The sequence below is a fragment of the Alligator mississippiensis genome, chromosome 1 (genome assembly GCF_030867095.1).
Source record: "Alligator mississippiensis isolate rAllMis1 chromosome 1, rAllMis1, whole genome shotgun sequence".
NCBI classification, from domain to species: Eukaryota; Metazoa; Chordata; order Crocodylia; family Alligatoridae; genus Alligator; species Alligator mississippiensis.
The window spans coordinates 467523658-467546929 of record NC_081824.1 but is presented as its reverse complement, the minus strand read 5'-3'; the positions used below and the strand labels follow the sequence as shown (position 1 = coordinate 467546929).

The following is a 23272-nucleotide window of genomic DNA, read 5'->3' as shown; positions in this document are numbered from 1 at the left end:
CTTGTACTGCAGTCAAGGGTCAAAACGCAAACCATCCTTCTGGGAAAACCCTCCTATCACTTTTTGCTGCATGGCTTAAGGAAGAGCACGTTCTCCACTGATTCCAGGTTGGCCATATCGCTGCATGGGCCAGGAAGAGCCCGCGCTACAATACTCACCTTGCTGCCCTCTTCAATTCTTGTCTGCTGCAAGCTCGATTGCTCGGTGGTTATCAATATAACAGTTCTCCCGCAAACAAACCAACGCCCGCTCCCAAACCAACACAGCCTCCAGGCAGTATCGTTATTATTATTTTTTTGGAAACATTTTAATAGTTATTGAATGTTCTACATCTTACAGTAAATATCATACAGTTACAAACTCTTGGCTTAAATCTGTCAGGGAGATCACTAACTGATCTTCAGAACAAAAAAACAGAACAAAAAGAAAAAAAACAAAAAATTAAAAAAAATTAAAACAGATTTACACTTCATATTCACAAGCTGAAGCTGTGGGGCTTTCCAATTCTTAGGCTCAAGGCTGTGTCTCACGCACGCCGTTGAGTTCTTTGATTTAAACTTGGAAGACATGTTTACTTTTTAAAATTTTTTCTTTTGATTTTTTTTTGTTTTTTTGCTTAAGAGTTCCAATAAAATTGAAAAACTAGGTAAATCCAAGCTGCACTGTAATGAATTTAAAAAATATAAACACCACCCCTCCACCCCTGGAAACACAACGAAAAATATACAAGCCGGAAGCAGTATTTCTTTGTTACATGCTATGGGATCTAAACACGGTCTGGCTGTTTGCACGGATTTTAGTGCGAGTCTCCTGCAGGTCAGAGATGCAAAAAGGCAAAATGGTCCAGAGTCCTGTCCTGCTTGCAAGCAAACATAATTCCACTGGAAGGGGATCGGGGAAAGGCTAAGCATGATATTGGGAGGGAGAACTGCGTTTAAGGCTAGCTGCCATCAGTGATAGAAAATGCATCTGCTTTTGTTGCTCGCGCTGCTTCGTGACAGCAGTTGTCTCTGTGCACTGATCTCAGAGATCCTCTTTCTGGGAAGTATTAACTCCCCACAGTGGCCACAGTTCTGCAAAACGCTTAAACGCACAATCCCTATTCAGCAAAGCACTTCAATCCAATGGAAGTGAAGCTGACTTATACACGTGCTTCAAGTTAAGCATCTGTTTAAGTGCTCTGGCTTTGCTGAAGGGAGGAGGCACTCAGACCCTCACGGTATCAGACTCCAAATGCCTTATAAACACGGCACAGATCTGGGTTTAATAGCCGCAGCACAGAGGAATTTGATCGGGTGATGGGGGAATCCTAGAGCCTCTTTAGACACCAAGAGGAGGAGCACTGTGGGTTGCAGGGTCACTTCTAGACATGGGATCATCGGTGGGTGCAAGCTCTCAGGAAATGGCATTGCTGTTCCTGCTTTCCCTAGCACCTAGCGGAAATCCCAGCTGATGGATACCCAATAACCGGGGAATCTAAACGAGCGTCCCTGGGTCTGTGACCCGTCAGAAGATGCGCCTTCCTCCTTCCTACAAACACCTTCTCTTGAAGACAACGAGAAGATCCCTGAAAAGACTCTGAAGCACATCGCACAGAAAATGAGCGGTGTAGGGGACTGCAGCCAGGGGAGCCACTCGTCTAGCAAGCAAGTCTAGCGTGATAAGCAAAGTGCATCTTGGTACTCAAAAACTCATGGCATCGGGGCCTCTGGAAGTGAAAGAGGAATGGGGACAATTCCATCTTGATTCAAGGACATCAGCGCCAGCACAGCACCGTGCTGGGGGGGGGTCACATCGCCATGGCCCCGTATTGCGCTGTGTAGCCCAACAGAGCGCAACCGCTTTGTGGGCAAGGAGAAGCTGAGGAAGGTGGATGGCTCTGAGGAGGGGCTTGCCCATGGAGGGCTGTCAGCATTTCTTAAGACTCTGCGTCCAAATGTGTCATCAAAACGAAGCCCCTGCTCTGATCAAAAACATTTCCGGTGAAAAACCTGGGAATTCTGCAACGACCGATGGCTTTTATGGCTATTTAAAGCTGATCGAATTTTCTTTCTTTTTTTTTTTTTTTTAAACAAGCGCGATGGAAAGGCATTTTCAGCTTGGTTTTCTCCCTAAGAAAAGCAAGGCCCGATGTCAGGTTGCTTTATGTTTCTCTGGCTAACAGCAAACACGGTGGGAATCCCTAGAAGGCTTGCCTTGCATTAGTACTAGGGAGCTGCAGAAAGTCCTGGAGAGAGAGCTGCTCATATGGGAATGGTTAACATGCTCGGCTGGGCTCTAGATCAATGTTAACGGTGGAAAACAGACCCAGCGGTTCCTGTCTGGGGTTGCACTCTTGCAAGGTGGCTCGGCAGGAGCAGGGGCTCCTCCCCAGGGTTGTACCGTGGCTCTATACAGGTCTCATATTCTTTGCCACTTCCCTGCTGCCCCCACTGAAATCAGCCAAGAGGTCTAGCCAAAGTGGCCTGGATGCAGTCTAGAGGGGATGCTTAGGAGAGGAGGTTGGGGGAGGAGACTGGTCTGGGAACGAACAGTTTTAACGGGGCTGATTGGGTCCCGGCTGCTCAGTGTTTGCCTAGCATTCTTGGTAACGCGGCACACTCCCGTTTGAAATGAAAGCCCACAGACTTGTGTTCTGAAATGCTCCCTGTTGCTCAAAGAAGCGTCCAACTTCAGGCCAGCCCTAAAGTTCCTCTAGTTTAGAATAATAAACACCAATCAGTAAAACAAAACCTTAAATAACACTTATGGTAAAAAGCGCTTAAATTACAGATCAGAACTGCAAAAAGATTTACTAGGTTATTATTGTTCATAAAATACAGGAGCAAATACTCGTACACACAGTTCAATCTCCTGGAGCGTGCCCCAAGGTACTCAGACATGGAATCGGGCCAGCACAACTATTAATATGCATTTTTTCAAGTCTTGCATTACAGTACATGTTTTAAAGCAAAGATATATAAGGGATTGGTTAATGGTGGTAACGGTAGCTTTGATCGGTATTGTCACAACAGTGCTTTCCCCTTTCCGCGACTCTCGCAGGATTTGCACCTCCAGGCGCTCTGCAACCTGTGCCTCCTGGGTGAGAAAACCCATCACGAGGGAGGCAAGGTTTTAAGCCATCACATGTGAACACATTTTAATCCCATTTGCACGGACCCAAGTCTGAGCTTCCTGGCTCTTAATTACAGCTACAGCCCCACGGTCCTTAGGCCCTGCTTCCCTCCACTCAGCTGCTTTCAATCGCGGCAAGCTCTGCGAGGACCGGTTGCACAAAGGTGCCTCGTGTTAAATACTGGATGCTGATTACCGAAGTCAGTTCGCTCCGAACCTCGCTCGTGCTGAACGGTGCCATGCTTCTGAAATAGCTCTGCTGGCTTCAGTGGAAATGAGGCACCGCTCACCACGAGGAAGGGATCTGGCCTCTCTGATAAAGTTATCTAGTCACTTTGGGATCCCATCCTTAGAGCCGTTCCTCCAGCTCCTGGCCAGGCACTGACTTCAGCAAAAGCTTTACTGCCGTCAGGACTTGGCGGTGGCCTGGAACGCCCTGCTTGCCCTGCAACTGCGATGAAGACTGGCTGACTCCCACGTCCCTACGCAGGGTAGAAACTTCCCTGCCTCCTACCGTGGAGCGGTGCATGCAACCACTTCACGATGTCCCTGCCCAAGTCCCGAGCGCCACGCTGGAACCAGGATTAGGCCGATCACGCCTCATTCCAGTCGCCCGTCTGCTGCCCTGTGAGCTCTGCCTCCTCCCCGCAAAGTATGACTGGGTTCTGGTGTGTTAGGGACGGTTTTCTAGCCCTAGGTTTATCATCCCAGCAATAAGAGGACTAAAACCAGCACAGGTTTTGTGCCAGGTGCTTCGGCTCGCTCTGCAACGTGTCTTGCTCTTGTACCCACCCAGACTCCTCTTTCAAACGCGGCACTGGAAGGTCTCTAGGATGCCTCGCAGGCGACCAGTGGATCTGATACCGCAGCACCCAGCGCTGCTGACAGAGCCCACGCAAACACAGGTTAATCAGCACCCTGCTGCAATCCCACTTCACGGGATTGATTTGATCAAGAGAGAGAAAATGCTTATGGGCCTTTACAGGAAAAGCCCTGGGTGGCTACTTCTCAGTTTGTTCGACCGGGTGGCTACAAAGCTCAATCTCGCGCATTTGCACCACTGCACATGAGATACACACCGGCTCCAAGTGATGTGGATTTGACTGTGAACCTATTTCCACTAAGGCGTGGGCTGCAGGGATTTCTTGCTGCTGGAATTTAACCCCAGTTGCTGATTCAAAGGGAATCTGAAAGGGGACAAGGGATGGTAGGAGCCAGGCTGGAGGTGAGTAACCCCTCTTTATCTATCTACGTTGTCCAGACACACTAGCATTCAGGGCATTGCTGAACACCTTGGGAGCCTCAGGCTTTTCTGCAAGTCCCCTCAAAAGCTCTCAGTCCTTGCCAGTCTCCATCTCCCTGCCCGGGTGGCTAATGGGACAGCAGCTTTTTAACAGGCATCTCGCACCACTCAGGAACTCAGCTGACACCACAGCCATGTATGTAAAAAGCCCAGCAAAATACAGGGGAGAGCAAAAAACATCTACCCCAGGCCTGAGAGCAGGAACAGACTCTTTGGAAGAGTTTGGGGCTATTTCAGCCATTGCCGACTCCCCTCAACGTCCTGTTCCTGATCTGAAGTACACTGGGGCTCTTGTAGACGCAGGCGCGTCCACACCGTGTTCCTGGCACTCTCTCTTCCCTAGGCAATGGCCACCTGACAAATCTACCTTTCAGTGATGGCTGCTTTCTATTTTCTGTGTTATAACAGAAACCCTCGAGCTCTTCTCTAACACGATGCCTGAAACAGCTAAACATGGCGGCGTCTGCAGCAGAGAAAGCATTCACGAGCAGAAAAAGGGGGAAGAAACTGGGAGCCTAGAGAGAATAAAGGCAACCCACGTGGCCTCATGATTTCAATGGCCACGTCACATGGAAAGGACACACGCTCCCTTTGCAGGGCTAGGCCAAAGAAATGCTTGTCATGGTAAATGCGCAGGGTGTTTCTGTTCCCTACAAAAGCAGCGACTTGCTTGAAACAGGAACTCGGGCAGGTTTACAATACCGGTTTCTCTTACAACTGTGGTTGCAGTAGCCTACTGCCCAGCAGATGTCTGCCAGAGAGGATCCTGGACTAATGGGATGATCCTAAAGGATTGCATGGCAGCGAGGCTTCAGTGGAAAAGCCAGATATCTTGGGAATTAAAATCTGGCCCACGTCACAAGATGGGGGTCCACAGTCCACGTGAACCGTGCCTCTGGAGTTTTAGCGGAGGCCCTTATTAAAGGAAAAAGGACACGTTGCAACATTTGGGCCCAGGTTCAGATTCCGACCCCTTGGACATCACGGAGCGGGGAGAAGAAAGGGGAGGGGGTGGGCATCCGTGGCCATTCCTGTAAAGCCTGACCATTTGCAAGACAAAAGGGCTGGGGGCAAACGGTTGCATCCATGACCAGGTCCCGCAGTCCAATGGCCTGCGCTGCACTAGTCAAAACAGAGACATCCAAGTCGCCGGGAAGAGCCCTCTGAGGTTCACCTGTTTAGGTGACTGCTCAGGGTTGGGCTTCACATAGTCTTGCCACACTGGAAAATCCAAAAATAGATGCCAGCAGCCTTGGCAAAATGGTGGTGAGTCAATGCTATTTGCACACAAGCTGACTCTACATCTCTCCACTCCCAGGGTGCCAATGAGCCTCTCAGCCCCTGCGTAACATGGTCGTATTCATCAGAGCTGCTATTCAGCCAAGCCAAGAAGGGAGAAGAAAACCCCAACCCTCAACAGATCTCATCAACAGGGATCATAATAGCGCTTCTCTCTGCTTCATAAAGGCCCTACCCCTTTTTCTTTAGGGCCTTCATTAGTATCCGTGCAAAACAGGTCCAACGGAGGCCTAAACAGCTTTCAAAACTTCGATGCCGAAAGGCAGAACTTTGATTTGGGGGAGTTACCAGTCCTCTGAGAAAAACTGAAGGTGGAGGAGAAGGGTTTTTTTGTCAACCTGTAGTACACATGTAATACCTTCTCTCTCTCTCTAATACAAAGCCTGGCATTTTCTTTCGGGAAAGGAAATGAAAGGGAGAGCGCCATTTCCAGGGTCCTTTGTCAAGAGGCAGAAGGGAGAATCGATCGTGATATATAAGGAAGAACAACGGCAACCCAGAGAGGTGTGTCTGGAGCTATCCTTGTTTGCAGAGCCCAAAGCAGGCTGCAAACTGTGTTAATCCTTATGAAACGTTGCTTTCCCATCCCCTGCAGTGCTGGGTTGGAGAAGCCACCCCCCAACAAGGGACTGGAACGTGGGTGAGGGGTTTTTACTGGTTTGCTGGCCAAACGCGTGGGGGGAGAAGGCGGATCAGAGCTCGGCTAGTTTAACAAGAGTTCCCTTTGAAAATATAAAAAGCATGGTGCGGCCTTGCTGATGCTGCCGCTTCATGTGATCAAAGACCAACATTAAAAAAAAAAGTGGCTGGGAAAGAAGAGTGGAAGAGCCCGGTCATGACCATGCTCCCTGCACAGAGCGTATCCTCGAGGAAAACTGCAGGCGCCAGGCTGGGAAATCCTTAAGCGCTCACATAATCCCCCACAGGTGCTGAACCAGTGGTGTAAAGACGCGGTAGTTTTACATGTCTTTAAAAAGACTCTAGGATCTGACATCTAAAATCACAGATGATGTAGTCTGGGGAGAAGCCTAAGATGAGTGGCAAGCAGGGCCCTTGCGTGGGTCACTCTCATACTATCCCTAGTGAGGTTCGAAGAGGCCGGCAGACACAGGACAGAGCACAGCAGTTAGCACAGATGTCGGACAATGATCGGGTAACAGCGCTCGCTTGGACTGGGTATGGAGGCCAGGCCTGTTGGCTGCTCAAGGATGTATACCCCATTGATACGGCTGGGTTTGACTTAAATGATTACTATTAAAAAAAAAAAAAAATAGATTGCCCCGTTGCCACTGACCCGCAGCCCAAGAGAAGTCACGGCGACAGACCTACTGTTAGCTGCATGCAACTCTTTTGGCACGACTTGAGGCAAAGAAAAGAAGCATTTCTCTAAAATTTCCCCCCTTTGTGCTGGGTTTAGGAATGATATTTCCAAAAAAAAAAAAAAAAATCTAATTTCCCTTCAACATCATTTGCAAACACCACCATTCGCTCCTCCCTCCCCCCCCCCCGCCCCACTGCCAAACTTTATTGCTCTGCTCCGACGCTTCGCAAAAACCCAACGCGTTGCGCACTAGGCCTGGGCGACTACAAGAGCGCGTCGTCTCTTGGGCATCCAAGTGCAGATCCATACCCAACAGTTGTGCAAACCTGCTGCCCTTAGTTTCGAAGCCAAAGTAAATGGCTGAGTGCCGCCCTTTCCGGTGACATGCCTTACAGCTGGAAAGGCAACACGTTTATTGCTATTGCTTCATGCTGGTCCCCATTTTCCCTCATCTTTTACCTTCAAAGCAGCACGATCTCCACCCCCTGGATCCCACCTGCTGACAAGTACACCTTTGAAGTGCTGTGTCCTCGACAGCGCAAAACTGTGCTCAGGTCAAGCTCTCCCTGCGACTCTGACAGAGTTAAACTGTGGGCAGAAGGAAACGATGGCCCAGGAGTTTCTGTTGGGACTGGCCTCGCTGCAGCACAGTTACGCTCAATTAGTAATCAATGCAAGTGGAGACACCTCTGCCCGCTCTTAAAACCCAAATTATACCATGATATCAATGTCCCCCAAGGGAGACTGAGCTAGAAAGCAGCTCAGTCTAGTCACAAGCCTTGCGCTGGGGAGTCTGTGCCCAGACAGGTGCAGGGCAAAGCAACCTCTATTCTCCGCAGCTCTGCCGAGACACTCTTCTCCCTCGCCTTATCCAATCTCGTTTTTCCCCAATTGCTGGATCCTGGAGAGGCCCTCATGACTAATAACTGGAAATCCCTTTGTTTCCTTTTTACGTCAGCCCAGCATACATCTGTCAGCAAGCCGCAGCTTCCTACCAAATGGGAAGGAGCTGTCTGATTTTATTACATGATGAAAATGACCCGGTTCGGGACAGGGGGATGCCTGTTAACTCAGCGAGATGCAGTTCCTATGCTCCATGCATCTCCCCTCCGCTTCTCCCTTCCCATCCCATGAAATGCATTCTCCCTGTTTACAAAAGCAGACCAAAGCCCTGGTAGCAACCGGTCAACCTGTCTCCTAAGATGCATGTGTGTTATACTGCTAATATTTATAGTTTCTCACTCTACAAACAAGGGATGTGCTGGGTATTTCAATGCAGGTAATGAATTATCGTCTATCATAACAGCTATCTGGAAGACACCAATTTTCTCGTATTATGGAAGATTAAATAATGTATATTATTAACCTAAAAAAGAATGAAACCAAATTGGAATAAACTTGCCTACCAGCGCTGTGCTTTTCACATAGTACCCTGAACATCAACCGCTCTCACTAGTCAAATAAAATCTAGACTCTTGTCAACGACAACAACAAAAATAAAAACCCGAGAAAACCCATACGAACAAACAAAACAAGACTCGGGCATCTTTGCACCACGGAACTGGGCATTTTTGACAAGTGAACTTTCTGAGCTTCAAAATGATAGGACCAGAGAGAAACCATGACTATTGCTCAGTGTCAGTACATGGTGTTACGTGATGTGTGTGGGTTTAGGGGGCGGGGGAGGAAAGAGAGGCAGAACATTAGAAAAAAGCAGCTTTTACAAAAAAACACTAAAGAATGCATAAAGTGACCCTTGCACTTTTGTTCTTTTGTTCTTGCAAACAGACTTGGTGCCGTTGTACGGTCGGGCCAGCACCAATGTAAGACTTGAGTAGTTGCATACAATGTTTGACTCCAGATCTGGAAGAGAAGGAACACAACGAAAGGTGAACATGAGAGATGCCGAGGTGGAAACAGGCAAGGCCAGATTTTTACATGGCAGGTATGTCTGTTAACTCAGCAGAGGCTTAATGGAGTCATAGGAAAGTTGGGGTGGCAGGGACCTCAGGAGGGCAGCTGGTCCAACCCTCTACTCAAGGCAGGATCAGCCCCAACAAGCCTATCCTAGACAAATGTTGGTTCATCCTGTTCTTAAAAAACGTTGGGAACAAGCCTCACGTACAATTACCAGGCAGACGGGCCAAAACTACTTGCTACCGGTACGGCAGGCAGGTGAGGGCACTGTCAGCGTCCTGCCACTGCGGGGCCAGGAAGTGCAAGGGTGTTTTGGACACGAACAGTAATTTCCCTTAGTTCCTGATGTTTCCTCTTACAATAGTTCTGTTTCAAGGGAAAAAACTTATATGATATTTCAAGCTGCAATGCTGCAGGTTCATCTGAGCACAGACTTCCGCTGTGCACAGTGTTTCGAGTTTGTCACAGGCGTCCAGCGTGAGCAGCCATTTGGCCGTTGGTTTCTGAAACACCCTTGCAGTGTGCTAAAATATGCTCCAGAGATGCAAGGAAGAGGTCTGTGCCCCTGATTCAGAGAAAGGCACACAACTTGCACAACCCGTGCCAATCTGACTGTCGGGTAGGATTTCTTTCTGACCTCAATGGTGGCAATTGGAGGGGCAAGACCCTCAGGTGAAGAATCTCTCGGGTTTTAAAATCCCAACAGGAGCATTGGCACACCCTAGGCAAAATCCCCAGGCTTTGCTGGGGCCAACACCCGATGCCTGCGATGAACCGCCCCCTCCCCAGATACCAGAAGCAAGAGGAGGGCCAACAATTCCCCTACTGCTGTTTAGCAACACTTTTCGCTTTCAGCGTGGCTTTGCTGTGGTATACGGAGAGGGGCTGGTTTCCTAGTAGCATCAGCACATCTCTAGCAGACTATTGATTTTCAGCCCACATGCAGGATTAAAACTATGCAGGTCAGACACTGTCTGCTAATTGCATTGTGTAACGATTATTCACAGGAAGGATTAGTCAGACATAGTGCATCTGTGAGGAAAGATTTGTTTAAGATAACCCCCACAGGCTGAATTAGGGATGTGGCTGCATCCTCCCACCTGCACGGCAGAGCTTTGCATGCTGCCATGAGACATGCTATATGCTAACTGAGGATCCTGGGCCAAATACACCAAGCAGGGCCAAGATGATGGCTTCACCAGCCTGCTAGTATTTCCAGGATCCTAATTGTGATAGTATTCCCGGTCCTACTGGGGGCTGTGTCTGGGTGCTACCACGATAGAAATGAACAGTAGCAGACGGTAAGTGCTGCCATCCCAGCAAACTCAAAGCAGATGCTGATGCTGGAAGTAGGTGTCACCAAATGAAGTGGATCAGCTGTCCCAGGATATGTCCCAGCTCAGGTGATCTGCTTCACTGGGCAAAACACATGTTGTCCTTCGTCCTGCCCGTTGATGCTGCTGGAGGATGGGCAATGTGGTCTCCCAGGGCTCCTGGGAGTGCCTGGTTGGCTTTCCCCGCTTACCTCCTGGGATCTTTGGGGTGTGTCTGGGTAAGTGACTTTTCCCACTTACCAACAAGCGCCCTGGAGATCCTGAGGGCATTTCTCAGTAAGCAGGGAAAGCTGAGCAGGGGCTCCCAGGGCTTGAAGGGCCTAGTCTTGCGCAGACTTTCCCAGAGTGTGCAGGACCGAGTCCCTCATGGCCCCAGAGCACCCCAGGCTGTCCATGCTCTCATGCCATAAAATGAATCTACTCCTGCTGCTAAAGAGTCACAAATGGATACAAGCTTTATCGCAGCCACAAACTGGGGGTATTTGTGGTGTGGCAAAGGGCAGGGATGTCTGTTTGTTTGGCTGTTGCACCATCATAAACATTTTTATGGTGGCACAAAAGCGACATCTGTTTCCACCATGAATTTAGCAACAGTGAAGGGTGTCAGGGGCTTATTTTACAGCAGCCCTGTCAACAGATCAGCACATCTGTGCACCAGACATGGCAGGACTATTGTGCCTGACCACTGGGAGCTTTATGCCTTCAGATGGAGCAGGATGAAGTCAAGGCAGGTATTGCTTTCACACCAGCCAACACTTTTCTATCCTTACTATGCTATGCTACGTAGCCATCAGTTGCAACATCTCTTGGTGACCAGTGTCAGCAGATGGCTCCGTGTGTACAGAGTCATACAGAGAAGACTTCTGCAGAGAAGGAAGATGTCGAGGCAGGCCTGAGTGCTCCCAGGACCTATCTGAAATGTCTGCAGGCACTGAGTATTTGCAGTGTGGTCAACCTGTCTGCAGAGCAGATGAAGAAAATCTTGCCCCCCCCCCCTTCTCCAAATGTAGAGCCACTTACATGGATTGGCCAGCGAGTTTACCAGTGTGGAGGTACGTAGCTGTAGGTAGGGGTCCCTTGAGCCCTGTATGTTGGCACAGAAACTGGATGTGCTCCAATGGCGGTGTGTTGTGGGGTGGTCAACAGGGTTCCTGGAACATCAAAGGAAAATGAAAAATGAGTAAAGGAGACTCACCTGCCTGGGGCCAGCTACCACCCATAGAGAGAGGCAGGTTTCTAGGGCTGTGTGTGCATGTGGCTGACCACAGGATGGCTTCTTGCTTGCCTACATACAGTCCTTGCTAACTCTACATTGCTCATGCATTTGGGTCAGTGCCTAGGGATCAGTAAAGCCTTTTTCATATGCCCATTTATGTGTCTGCAACTGTTTGACGAAGGATTTCATCTGGTTCTGTGACTATGGCCTAACAAGAGTCCCTTCAGAGCCCCTTTTGTGGATTCAGATCCAGCTGGCAGGCAACAACAGCTGTCCTGGGGATGACACTGAGTACAGGAAAGTCAGGGCCTAACTTGCATCAGTGCTGAGCACAGCAGCTCCCACTGGCTTCCCTTGAAATAATGGGTGCTCAGCACTTCTGAGAATCAGGTTCCACCCATAAACCAGTGAAGACTAATGTGCCCAGAACTGGACTCTTGCAGCTGAGTTTTTGTCCAGGAGCCTAAAGCTTATCAACTAGACCCTTCAATTAAGATACTGGAGTGTGCCAGAGCAACTCAGTGCCATAGATACTGCATCTGACAGAGAAACATCCAATGACCTACTTGTTTTGCCCTTGGAAACATCAGTCCAAATCCACAGCATTTGCTCTCGTAGCCAGTATTGGATATAGCCTTGAAATGAGCCCTTTCCAAGTTCACTTATACTTGTCAACAGTTTTGCACACACCTTTGAGGGATTGAGGGAGATGCTGTAGGGAACCATGAACCTTTGCTGGGGCAGGGGGAATAAGAGGTCTTCTCCCAAGAGCTCCTTTCTACTTCTAATTTCTATGAGGGACATTAGTCCAGCACCGCTAACACAGCAAGAGCTCTGAAGGATTTGGGGATGGAACTATCCACACAGCTTTTGCCCCGCATGCGACACGGGACGGAGAACTCAATCCAAGCCTGCTTTGCTTTAAGAGGCATCTGGACGTTCAGATGGACCTACTGTTCACAAGTTTCTCCAGGCATCGTTTTTCTATTATAATAATTAAAAAACTAGACATTTAATTCATGCAGCAGCTGCAGGTACCTCCCATTCAGGGAATACCACCATGACCACGATAAGGGGAAACGTCCATTTTAATGTCCCCCCTGTACACAGCTGGAGCATGCTGTTAGAAACAATATTTGGATTTCATAGAAAATGAAGCAGTATAGAAGAAGGTATTTCTCTACCTGTGTGGCTGTGGTGGAATTAGAATATTCTACTAGACTGTTCATTACATTGACCCTTTTTTCGCACGTATGCTAATGGGACACATGTACATGGCGTGGCAAATCAAAAGATTCTTTACTCCTCGTTTATAGGCAATATCAATTAATCTTATGTCATCACGACTGAGCACTGAGCAAATGTAATTCAGGAATTCTGCAGAAACCAACTTTAATGTTTCTGTCACCAAAATTTTAATACTAACAGCGTGAGGATTTAGAGGTAGGAACACAAGGGCAGTGTGAATAAGGATTGAAGCTGGCGCTCATTTTGCTCATGGAGGAGAGGGAGTAGAGAAAGAAGAACACACTCAGGCTTTAAGGTTGGGGCCCTGCAGGGTGAGCCAGTGGGAAGATTTGCTTTGTTAGTCTGTAAAAATGTGAATTGTACTAAAATTGGGAGCAAACAGACCAGTCAAGTGTTCCTGAAGGAGTCGCAACTGGCAGATGCCAGACTGCCAGAACTGGCAGTTCTAGATGCAAGAAAAACCCATTCTATTTGCCACTGGCATTTTTTAATAATTCACTATGGCAATGAGAGATAACCAAATGTACAGGCTGCACTGGGGGCTTTATGAACAGACTCCCTGAAAGACCTTTGAGGGTTTTCCACTGCTCCTGAAACTGCTGTTTTTGCAATGTGCCATCTCACATCTATATGTAGAAGCTGATTCTGCTAACGCTCCCTCTGACAAAACTTCTGATGTCCGCACCAGGACTAAGGGCCAGGGTTTATGATGCTGGAACCTTTTGGGTGTCCTGAGATTTTAATTGTCATGGCAGAAATCACAAAAGGGGGGAGGGCTTACTGCAGACCCAGACCAACTTAGTAGCCACATTCAAGAGAGCTGCTGCTCACCTGCTGACATTGCCATGGTGGTCCCAGCAACCATGCCCATGGCCACACCGTTGGTCCTTGGTGCGGCGACGGGGGCTGGGTAGATCGCCGAAGGAATGCTGTTTGGCTGAACCACGGTAGTGTGATGGATCACATGAGGCTGGGCCGCGTACACTGGCTGCGTGTAATACGCTCCCTGTTTGGAAGGGGGAAAAACACCAAAGTCTTTTTACTACAATGGCTGGAAGGGGACCTCAGAGTCTATTTCGTTGCTTAAAAGTAACCGCAAGCTTGTCAGCAAGGATCATCTTCAAAGCCATTTGGGTTGAAATCACTGTTCTGAAACACCAGCGCTGTTGGTGCTGTAGTAAGGACAGGGTAAGTTCCCTGACCCCAAGGGCTTATAACACCCTGAACCAGATAGTACAGCACCTAACACAGCTAACAGCTAACACGCATACACATGAGCACACAGGCCTCCTCACAGAATGGTTGTTCTTGTCTTTGCGAGGAGGACTTTGCTCACCTTTGCACTTTTCAGACCTCGGCTTTTCTAAAAATCTCTGTGTCGATCAGCAGCATTTTCTCCTACCAATTCGATTTTTCTCATTCCTAATTAACGTCAGCCACGAGGTCGAGGGTTCATCATACACCCGGACAGACATGAAGGATTCTCCATGCACTTTACAGGCAGCTCATCCTGCAAACCACAATGAGTACCACTCTTTTTGGGTGTCAACTAGGGTCAGGGATTACTTCATCCCAACTGAAGTGCGGTGACCGCCAGGATGAAACACAGCCGCTAAATAACAGAGCAGTGAGAAACTATGAGAATCCAGTATAACGGGACTGGAAAGGAAGGGATCCATACTCCAAAGGTTTCCCATGCTGTGATCCATGCTGAAGCCCTTGCCAGTGGCCCCGGTAATGTCGATTGAGTATAGATGCTTCCCCTGAATCAGCACTTTCTCAGTCTGCCTTGGCCAATGAAGCAACGGTGTTGACAGGACACAGTTGTTTTTATCATTGTACCTTCCGGTCCTGCTTTACACATCTATGAACAAATGTGAGACAATAAGTAGGAGCTCACTTGTCTTTATTCAAGGCTGGGACACTACCAGAAAAAGCTGCTCGTTCGGTCAGAGCCAAAAGCAACGTCAACAGTGTCGCCAAGGCAAGCAGCTAGGAAGCCCGCAGCATAAGCTGCAAAAGGTGGTGGATAAGAGCTGCACGTGGAAGATCAGAGATACTCCACATGGCTGTTCACTTGCAAAACTAATGAAGGGCAAAAGAGAAGGAGGGAGGCTGAACTCTGAGGCCCCAAGGACAGAGGTCAAAGAAAAGGTGAAAGGCCATCCTGAGCCTAGCAGCTCAGAGGGCTACCAGACTGGTCTCAGTGGGGGCGCATAACAGAACGAGGAGCAATGGGATCAAGTTGCAGCAAGGGAAGTTGAGGTTGGATATTAGGAAAAACTTTCTCACTAGGAGGGCGGTGAAGCACTGGAACAGGTTACCCAGAGAGGTTGTGAAATCTCCATCCTTGGAGGTTTTTAAGATCCAGCTAGACAAAGCCTTGGTAGTTGGGGCTGGTCTTGCCTTGAGCAGGGGGTTGGAGGAGATGTGACCTCCTGAGGTCCCTTCAACCCTTGTTTTCTGATTCCACGACTCTGTAGCCAACAGCAAAGAGGGGAGAGACTTCAGCGGTATCACACCCAACTGCCTTCGCAGGTACGCACTTGCAGCCAGGACACCGGGGGTGGGAGGGTGGGGACGAGGGATGGGACTGCTGGCAAAAGTCCAGGGCTCAAACTTGAGTCTCTACAGCTGTAGTGAGAGACTTTAACTGGCCCATCACTGCATCTGACAGGATATAGCTGGATGCAAAAGAGAGGAGATACCAGCTACAACGGTTGGGAGTGCTGTCTAGGTCAGGTAGTAAAACTGGACCCACAGGAAAGCCTGAAGTGAGAAAACGATTGCTGGAATTCAACACAGCAGACTTGGGAACCGGACGAAGTGCTCAGGGAGGCATGTAGGAGGCCAAGAACGAAATACTCACGGAAGAAGAAATGGAATCACAGGGCCCTCAGGAAGCCATCTAGTCCAACCCCTTGCTCTAGGCAGGACCATCCCTGTCTAAACTATCCTAGATAAGTGCTTGTCTAATCCATTCGTAAAAACTTTGGGAACAAACCTTTACACGGAATGAGACATAATGCCCAAAACAAATGCATTAAATGCAAGCAATTTAACGGAGAGGAGGACATACAAGGGCAGTGCAATAAACTGTAAACTGGGAGAAGGTTAGGAAGATGACAGCATTTAAGGAGCAAGGGTAAATTTTATCAGAAATCAGAGAAACCCATCAGAGAAACTTCAAGGAGGGGATGGCCCCAACAGGAGAGGATACAGCTGAATTCTCTAAGCAGGTCTTCCTTTCAGTAGCCACAAAGGCTGGTACAACAAATCCCAGGAGCAGGAATAGGTTTCCTAGGGATCCATACTCCAAAGGTTTCCCATGCTGTGATCCATGCTGAAGCCCTTGCCCGTGGCACCGGTAATGTGGATTGAGTATAGATGCGTTACCTGAACCAGCACTTTTTCAGCCTAGCTAGGGGAAGAGGAAAGATGGTGAAATAACCAGGACCCCACCAAAGCAGGTGGTGAAGAAAGCAGAGAGTATTGGGGACCAAAAGGATCCTGCCCTGATTCTGTTAGGGTTGGCACAGCACACAACCTGGGAAAGTCCAGAGCCATTGCAAGGAGGCACAGGCCCAAATCCACCTGAGTGGCAGGACTCAGGAGTTAGGAGTGGCACAACAGCGTCAGTGCCTAGGGCAAACCTTGCGGGAGAGTCAGGGGGTGCGGGAGGCATTGGCACATGGTTTTGAGAGCATTGGTGGGATGGGAAGGGGCAGGTTCTGAGAATAGGGGTAGCGGGGCTATGGGTTTAGGGGGCCGTGGGATAGGAGCCTTAGCCATGGCAGGAACTCCTTTCCAGCCCCGGCTGAGCAGCTCCTGCCACGGCCATCTGCGCCTACCTGCCCCAGCTGTTGCTCTTAAAGCAGCAGCAGCAGCTGCTGCCGCCAGGGACTGTTATGGAGCTCCCAGCAGGGCGATGCTGCTGGGGCACAGACTCCACAGGAGATGGGGGATGATTCTGGCTCCTCTCCTAACTTGGCACTGGGGGCGAGTGCCCCTCTTGCCCAGCTCTCGTTATGCTACTGGGAGTCAGAATAACTAACGCAAAGCCACAATTGACTTCTGAACCATAAAAGTCAAATTTCCAAAACAAAACCCATCCCACTAGAAAGAGGATAGAGATAAACTCTTCTTGATGGCTGCAGGGGATGGGACTAGGAGCAACGGCCTCAAGATGCAGCAGAAGAAACTTAGTTGGAAATTAGGAAGAACTTTCTGACTAGGAGGGTACTACAGCATTGCAACAGGGGAGCTGTGAAATCTCCATCCCTGGAGATGTTCCAGAGCAGGTTCGACAGACACATGGCTGGGATGGTTTTGTCAGGGATTGAGAAAGGGATTAGATGAGATGAACTCAGGTCCCATCCTCCTGTGATGTATTGAGACCTGTGTCATATCACAGGCCTGGCTGCAAGAGCATCTTCTGTCTGTGATAAATACAGATGAATCAATGCATGAAGACTCCTTTAAGGACTTCAACTCTAGCTCAGGTAGAAACAAGCAACTCCTCAACCTCAAATCTCTCTCTTCTGTCCCTGGGGGAGTTGGTCAAGAGAAAGGAACAGGAAATTTGAACATGCACATTTGACAGGAAGATGCTAAGTGGGAAAAAGAGTCTTTGTATTATTTTCTTCTCTTCCTTATAATGTGTGAAGGGATAAATGTGATCAATTTTTTCCTGATTTTTTTTTCAACTCAGGAAGAATTAGAAATAGCTAGCCTGGTCTTCCCTGGTTTTACCTGGAGGTGCACTGTAGATCTCAAAGCGCAGCCTCTATTCTTTGGAAAGAGCAAGGTGCTGAATCTTGAATAAAGACCTTTCTGTCTCCTGTCCCCAAGAGCTTGTTTAGCACTGGAGCCTCAAACTGATGCTAACTATCAAAGTTTGAGGGGCATCTAATTAAAATCCTATGAGTGATGTAATAACCCCACAAGCTTGTCACAGTGTCCAGAGAGATTCCCAGAGCCGGCAGAATTTGGATTTCTATTGTAAAAATATTTTTAAGATAACTAGATTTAAGAAAAATAAAACAATAACCCAATAAGTTTTGAGACTGCCTGTGTATAAGGAAGAAATGAAAAAGGACACCCTTTCCCACGGATCATCTTAACATCATCCCACCCTTTCTCTCTTCCCTTTCCCAGGGATCATCTTAACAAAAACATCTTTCTTCACCGTCAAGGGGACTGAGCACAATAGGTGGATTTAACACAGCACCATGCACGGGCAACTGCACTGTAAGGCCAGCACGGTAGGACTAAGCCACTTGACTGGATAAAGAACTGGCCTCGGCAATGAACACAGAGGGTTGTCAAGCAGCGCGGGGAAAGGGCAGGGAGGCAGGAGCCCCATGGTCCCCCTGCTTTCCAACCTGCCAAGTGGCTGAGCAAACACCAGGGAACACCGCAACTTAGCACACATAGGCTGCTGAGGTTTGTGCAGCGTCAAGCGGTCCCCGAAGGCAGGCCTGCCTTCCACCTACCAGCCTATCTTCTGGGGCAGGGTAGGGTGGGGTGGTCAGGGCATTACAGTTCTCCAAAGCATTCAGAGTGGCTATCCTTCTCCCCACACCTGTGCTACAGGAGGGGAGAGGCCTCCAAGGCGAGGGGTTTAGACAAAACGGTGACGTTTCCAAACCCAGGAGCAGAAGTGCCACCGGTCATTAAGATGCCAACCAACCTTCTTCTTTGTGGAAATGGAGACATGCTCCATTTCTGAGGAAGTTACTCCTGGCTTAAACAGAAGTCAGTCCAGGTAGTGGACCTGCGTAGCTCCTGTCGGCTCACCTGCCTGGACCCAGGGCAAACCCTCATGGAAACAAGCAGAGATGAGACTGGTTTACACTGGCAAAGAGTGAGGTGGTGATGCAAGAGCTAGCTGCAGAAGATAAATTTGGGTGAAGTGAGCACAAGACGATACAGCTTAAACTAAATGGAAGGAAAGACAAAAGGAAATGTGTAACTAAGAGCTTCGATTTCAAAAGGGCAAACTAATCAACCGAGTGAGAACTAGTTACCAAAGTTACTGAAATCTCAAAGACTTGAATGTAGAAGAGACTTGACATTTCAAAGATGCAAAAAAGATGTGGATCTTCCTTCCAGGGAGAAGGGGAAGACTTAAGAACGTAAGAACTGTCATTGACTGGGTCAGACCATAGGTCCATCTTGCTCAATCTCCAGTATCGCACAACAGCAGAGAGCAGATACTGAAAGGGAGAGCGAACTGGGTCTGACCAGGACTTTTCCCACTCTTCCTCTCCCACTTCCAGCCTCCAGCATTTAAGCCCTAGGAAGCTTTGCTTCAGAGACTGTGCCCCAAGTTCCCATGTTCAAAATCTACGTGTAGGAAAAGGGCTCCAAAGCTAACTGGATGAATAATTGCCAGGAATAAGCCTGAAGCCTGCAAGCAATGAATCAAAGGGCAAATCCAGCAATAGAGGAAAGGTCAACGGGACAAGTGAAAATTGCCAAAAGTCAAGCTGAGTCACACCTTGAAAAAAAATGAAAGCAAACAGCAAAAGGTTCACAAATAACGAGAAATCAAGGAGAGGTGGGGGCTGCTATCCAGTGAGAATATGTATGTGAATCTTTTCCACACCAGTTTAAAAGGTATGCTAGTCAAACATCCAAATAACAGTATAGAGAGGCTGGGGTAGAAACGAAAGATCATCTAGAGGTGGTCCCAAACCTACAAAAATACTTTTTCTCTAGTTTCAGGAAGGCTGGTGATGATAGCAAAGCAAAGGGCTGATTGGTCACTGTCCCCTCTGCAGCAAGCCTGCTTAGGTGGGGTCTCTTGGGCCTCGCACCCCAAAGCCCTCATGTGTTGTGCAGTGGGAGCTAATAGCTGACTCTTATGCAGCATCTCCTAGGGTCTGTTCTGTGAGCCCCAGCAAAAATCTTATCTAAAGACAGGCATTACTGCCCCTCCTGGAGGCATAGCAGATTCATTCAGCACAGACTTGGTGCAGAGAGCTCCAAGGACCAATTCACTCCAATCATGCTTCAAGGCCTGATGAGATGTGCATATGCTGCCAAGTATGAAAGGACCCTATCAGATACCCCTATCAGATGGCCCGGTCTACCACATGCCATTACCAGCATCATTTCCCCCAATGTTTACAGCAAGCTTTCCTTGGAAACCTCTTGGCCACAGGCACCCAACCTACTCGTCACATAGGATCTGGTTATAATCTTCCTCGCCCAGAGAGCAGGACAGAAAACGTCTGAACTCTTGCACATGGATACCCACTGTCCACACGCTTTCTGTTGCTGGAATGAAAGCTCGGCAGAGTCCATTCCAGCTTTCAGCGCTAACCTTCATCTGGTGCTCATGAGATACGTACCTGGGCATACAGGTTCTGCTGTGGATAGGCACTTCTGATAGGGTACATAGCCGTTTGGTAGGGATTTGGAGACGGAGAGTAGGGAGGAGGTGCACTGTTGCTCTGGGTAGGTGGGACCTTGTAGGGGGTTCCGGCAGTGTATCCTGTTGGAAAGAAAAACACCCTGCATTATTCCCGTGACAAACTCGTGGGAGACCACAGCCGACCCAGCCCACGCAGCTCATTAGCACCTTTAACCACACTCATTCGCAACCAATCGCCAGGTCCCTGTACAAGACACAGTCACCAGTGGCCCTGTGGATGCACAAACCACTCGTTTTCGTTCTACTGCTGCCTGCTGGTCCTCCAGGTTGGAAATGTCTCCTGCGAAACAAGGCTTAGGAGCCTACTGGGATATGGGAGCTGCCGCAGTGGCCTGGGCAGCTGTGCCAGACCACGCCAAACCTTTTAGGGGAGAGATCATGTCTCATGGGACCAGTGACCAATGCAACGAGGTGCCCCACTGATGGGCCTTCAGGGTATCACTGGCATTAAATAACTACAATGCAGTAGCCTTCTGCTCCAAAAGCTGTTCTTCTTGGACCCTTCAATAGTGCACTTAAGGTAAGAACAGGTGAAGAAACTCTGCTGGCATGCTGTATCTGCACTGTGAAGAGCAAAAGGTATGTTCAGACCTTCCTGAGCAGGGATCAGCTTCTTTCTGCCGGTGGGCGAAGACAATCCCTGACTGCCAGGGTGGACATGGAGCAATGCCCGCGGGCTACATTTGAAAAGATGTCTCCTGTTCTTATTAAATATCTCTGTTCCAGAGGGCTTGAGCAGGGGGCTGGACTCGATGATTTTCCGAGGTCCCTTCCAGCCCTAATGTCTAATGTCTATGAAGTCTGGGCTGCGTGGTGGTGGCATGTCCAAGCACAAAGTAAGGGACAGCTCTAACTGGGACTGTCCGTGGCTATCCCAGGTGGCTCAAACAGGGTCATGCTTTGAATAGCTATTGTCATAGCAGCTTTACTAACCAGCATGCACCTGTGTGTACCGGTATCTGTAGGATCTCTCTGTGACCAACGCAGTGCATGCAGAGAGAACCAAGCTAGCTCAGATACCAGGAGCAACAGAGCTACATTAGCTCTGCCTGGGCCTCTTAGCTGTGCTGAGAAGTGGACACATTGGCCCAGGAAGAGTGCAGTACTAATGTACTATGCTGATTCCAGCCCCCGAGTTAGCCGACTCATATCTAGACCAGGTATCTCTGCCTGGTGCTGTCCTGTGCTGCACAGATATACCTGCAAGGATTTCTGAGCACTTCCCCACTACGGCCCCATTACGGGTCCTTGTAATAACATCTTTCAGAACCGAGCCATCAAATTTGGGGCAGGACGGTACACGGTATAAATCACTATGCCACTTGATTTCAAAGCGCTGGGGAAAGGGGTCATGGCATGGCAGCTGAAGCCCTAGGGCAGGTCTTCCTGGGAAAGGGGACGGGCCTGGGATTTCAGCCTGAGACACGGTCAAACCATCGAGAAGCATTCACACCTCACAGCATGCTAAGGGTTAAAAGCCAGGTGTGTCTGAGCTAGGACTTAAAACAGTCTTCTGAGACTACATATGTAATGGTCAGACATGTATGAGTGCCTATACGTGCATCGGGGGGGGTGTGAACATATGTACGTATGTATAAGTAGAGACGCACACAATCTGGGAGCTCTTGTCCTCCTTGTTCAATGGTTAAATCAGCCATTTAATTGCTGGGGACGCCAGACTCCCTGATTCCCTTTTCCACTGTCTCAACCACCGAGGAGCGACTGGCAGGCTAACCTTGATGATGTGGGAAGGCTGAATCAGTACTGTCCTGTCTAGGGCTGCAGCTTTCGACTGGAACAATTAAGACGTCTGAAACTATTATGGACCGGCGGCTCTGACCATTTGTCTTCATTAAGCTCCAGAAGGCTCAAGGTGAACCCAGGCTGTGCCCACGCAGCGGCAGCACTGGCAGGGACTTTGCTGGGTGCAGTGCACTGCTCCAAGCGTGCTGCAGACTGTTTGCACAAAGGGATCGGTGGCACAGCCCAGCCAAAAGGAAAATACCTGCTCACCGGCACGCGAGGGGGAGTATGCCAAGGCAGGGATCGCTCTTTGCCTGGAACATGGCAAGGAATTAACATGAGCGATGTAAGAAAAGCAGCAAGCCAGACTGTGGCAGGTGTCCCGGGGTGTCCTCTACGCATAACTCTGTGTGAGCCCAGCACCTATGCACTACAGCCACGGGTCCCCTTTACATGTCTGCCTTAATAGGGAGGACAAGGCCAGACTGTTTCAAGCTGTGGCTTCCCTGGAGTGATTCCTATGAACCTTTCAGGGCTGGTGAGCAATTCCTACAGCAAGCTTGATCCATTAAGGTCCTGAACCCCTCCTGAGAGGTGCTGAGATCATAATAAAGCCCCTGTGCCTGCAGGGCGCTTTGAGATGTCAGCGTGAAGAGTGCTGCAGCACTGCAGATATGACACTGCCAGGCTTGATTAGCCTAGTCCCGGGAATACGTGTGCAGTTCCCCTTCACAGCGCACTGCTTTTCTGAAATCCCAGGACAAACAGAGGGGTTCCTTAAAGCATTTGCTAACAAAATCGACTCCTCTGCAGCTGCATGTGCTGTTGTTTCATTACAGTGCAGGAAGGAAATGCTTCGAACCCAAGTGCACGGCGGAGGGACTGTCTAGCACCAGATGCCAGCATGGCACAAAAAGGGTCCTGGGCTCAGCAGCAAGGGCCCAAACTTGCACTCACCGGAGTTACAGGAAAAGCCCTCCCTAAGTCCAGTGGTACAGAGCCAGGCCCTCGGTGCCGATGGGCTTGCTGACATTAATGCATGCACTTCTGCTGTTCTGTGTAGCTGATGCTCCGTTCTAATTAACATTGATCCAAGGCATTGTTCAGTTTTGTGTGTGTAGTGGCACGAGCCTGGCAGAGCAGGACAGGCAACCAAGGAACTGCTTTGTTTGCCTCATCTAGCTACCGCGATGCTGCCGAGCCCCCTCGCTGCCGCGGCCACCTTCCCTGCTTCTTGAAGCCTGCAATTAACAGGAGTCCATTTTAAATAAAGACCTGAACCGTAAGCCATAGCACCTGCCTAAGATGGAAAAGCACTGACTTCCAGCTGCGCGCG

At 49.1% G+C, this 23272-nt stretch overlaps 1 protein-coding gene across 10 annotated transcripts in view; it reads right to left on the bottom strand.

Moving 5' to 3' along the window:
• Positions 1 to 279: 279 nt before the first annotated feature.
• Positions 280 to 23272, bottom strand: part of FAM168A (family with sequence similarity 168 member A) — a 335671-nt gene continuing 312678 nt past the window's right edge. For all 10 annotated transcript variants that reach the window (XM_059722450.1, XM_019488413.2, XM_059722451.1 and 7 more), the window contains 4 exons: positions 20111 to 20253; positions 13584 to 13758; positions 11309 to 11439; positions 280 to 8900 (listed from right to left, as the gene is read on the bottom strand). In XM_059722450.1, the coding sequence (XP_059578433.1) occupies positions 11327 to 11439; positions 13584 to 13758; positions 20111 to 20253 (431 nt within the window). In that variant the 3' untranslated portion in view covers positions 280 to 8900; positions 11309 to 11326. The remainder of the gene's footprint in view (positions 8901 to 11308; positions 11440 to 13583; positions 13759 to 20110; positions 20254 to 23272) is intronic.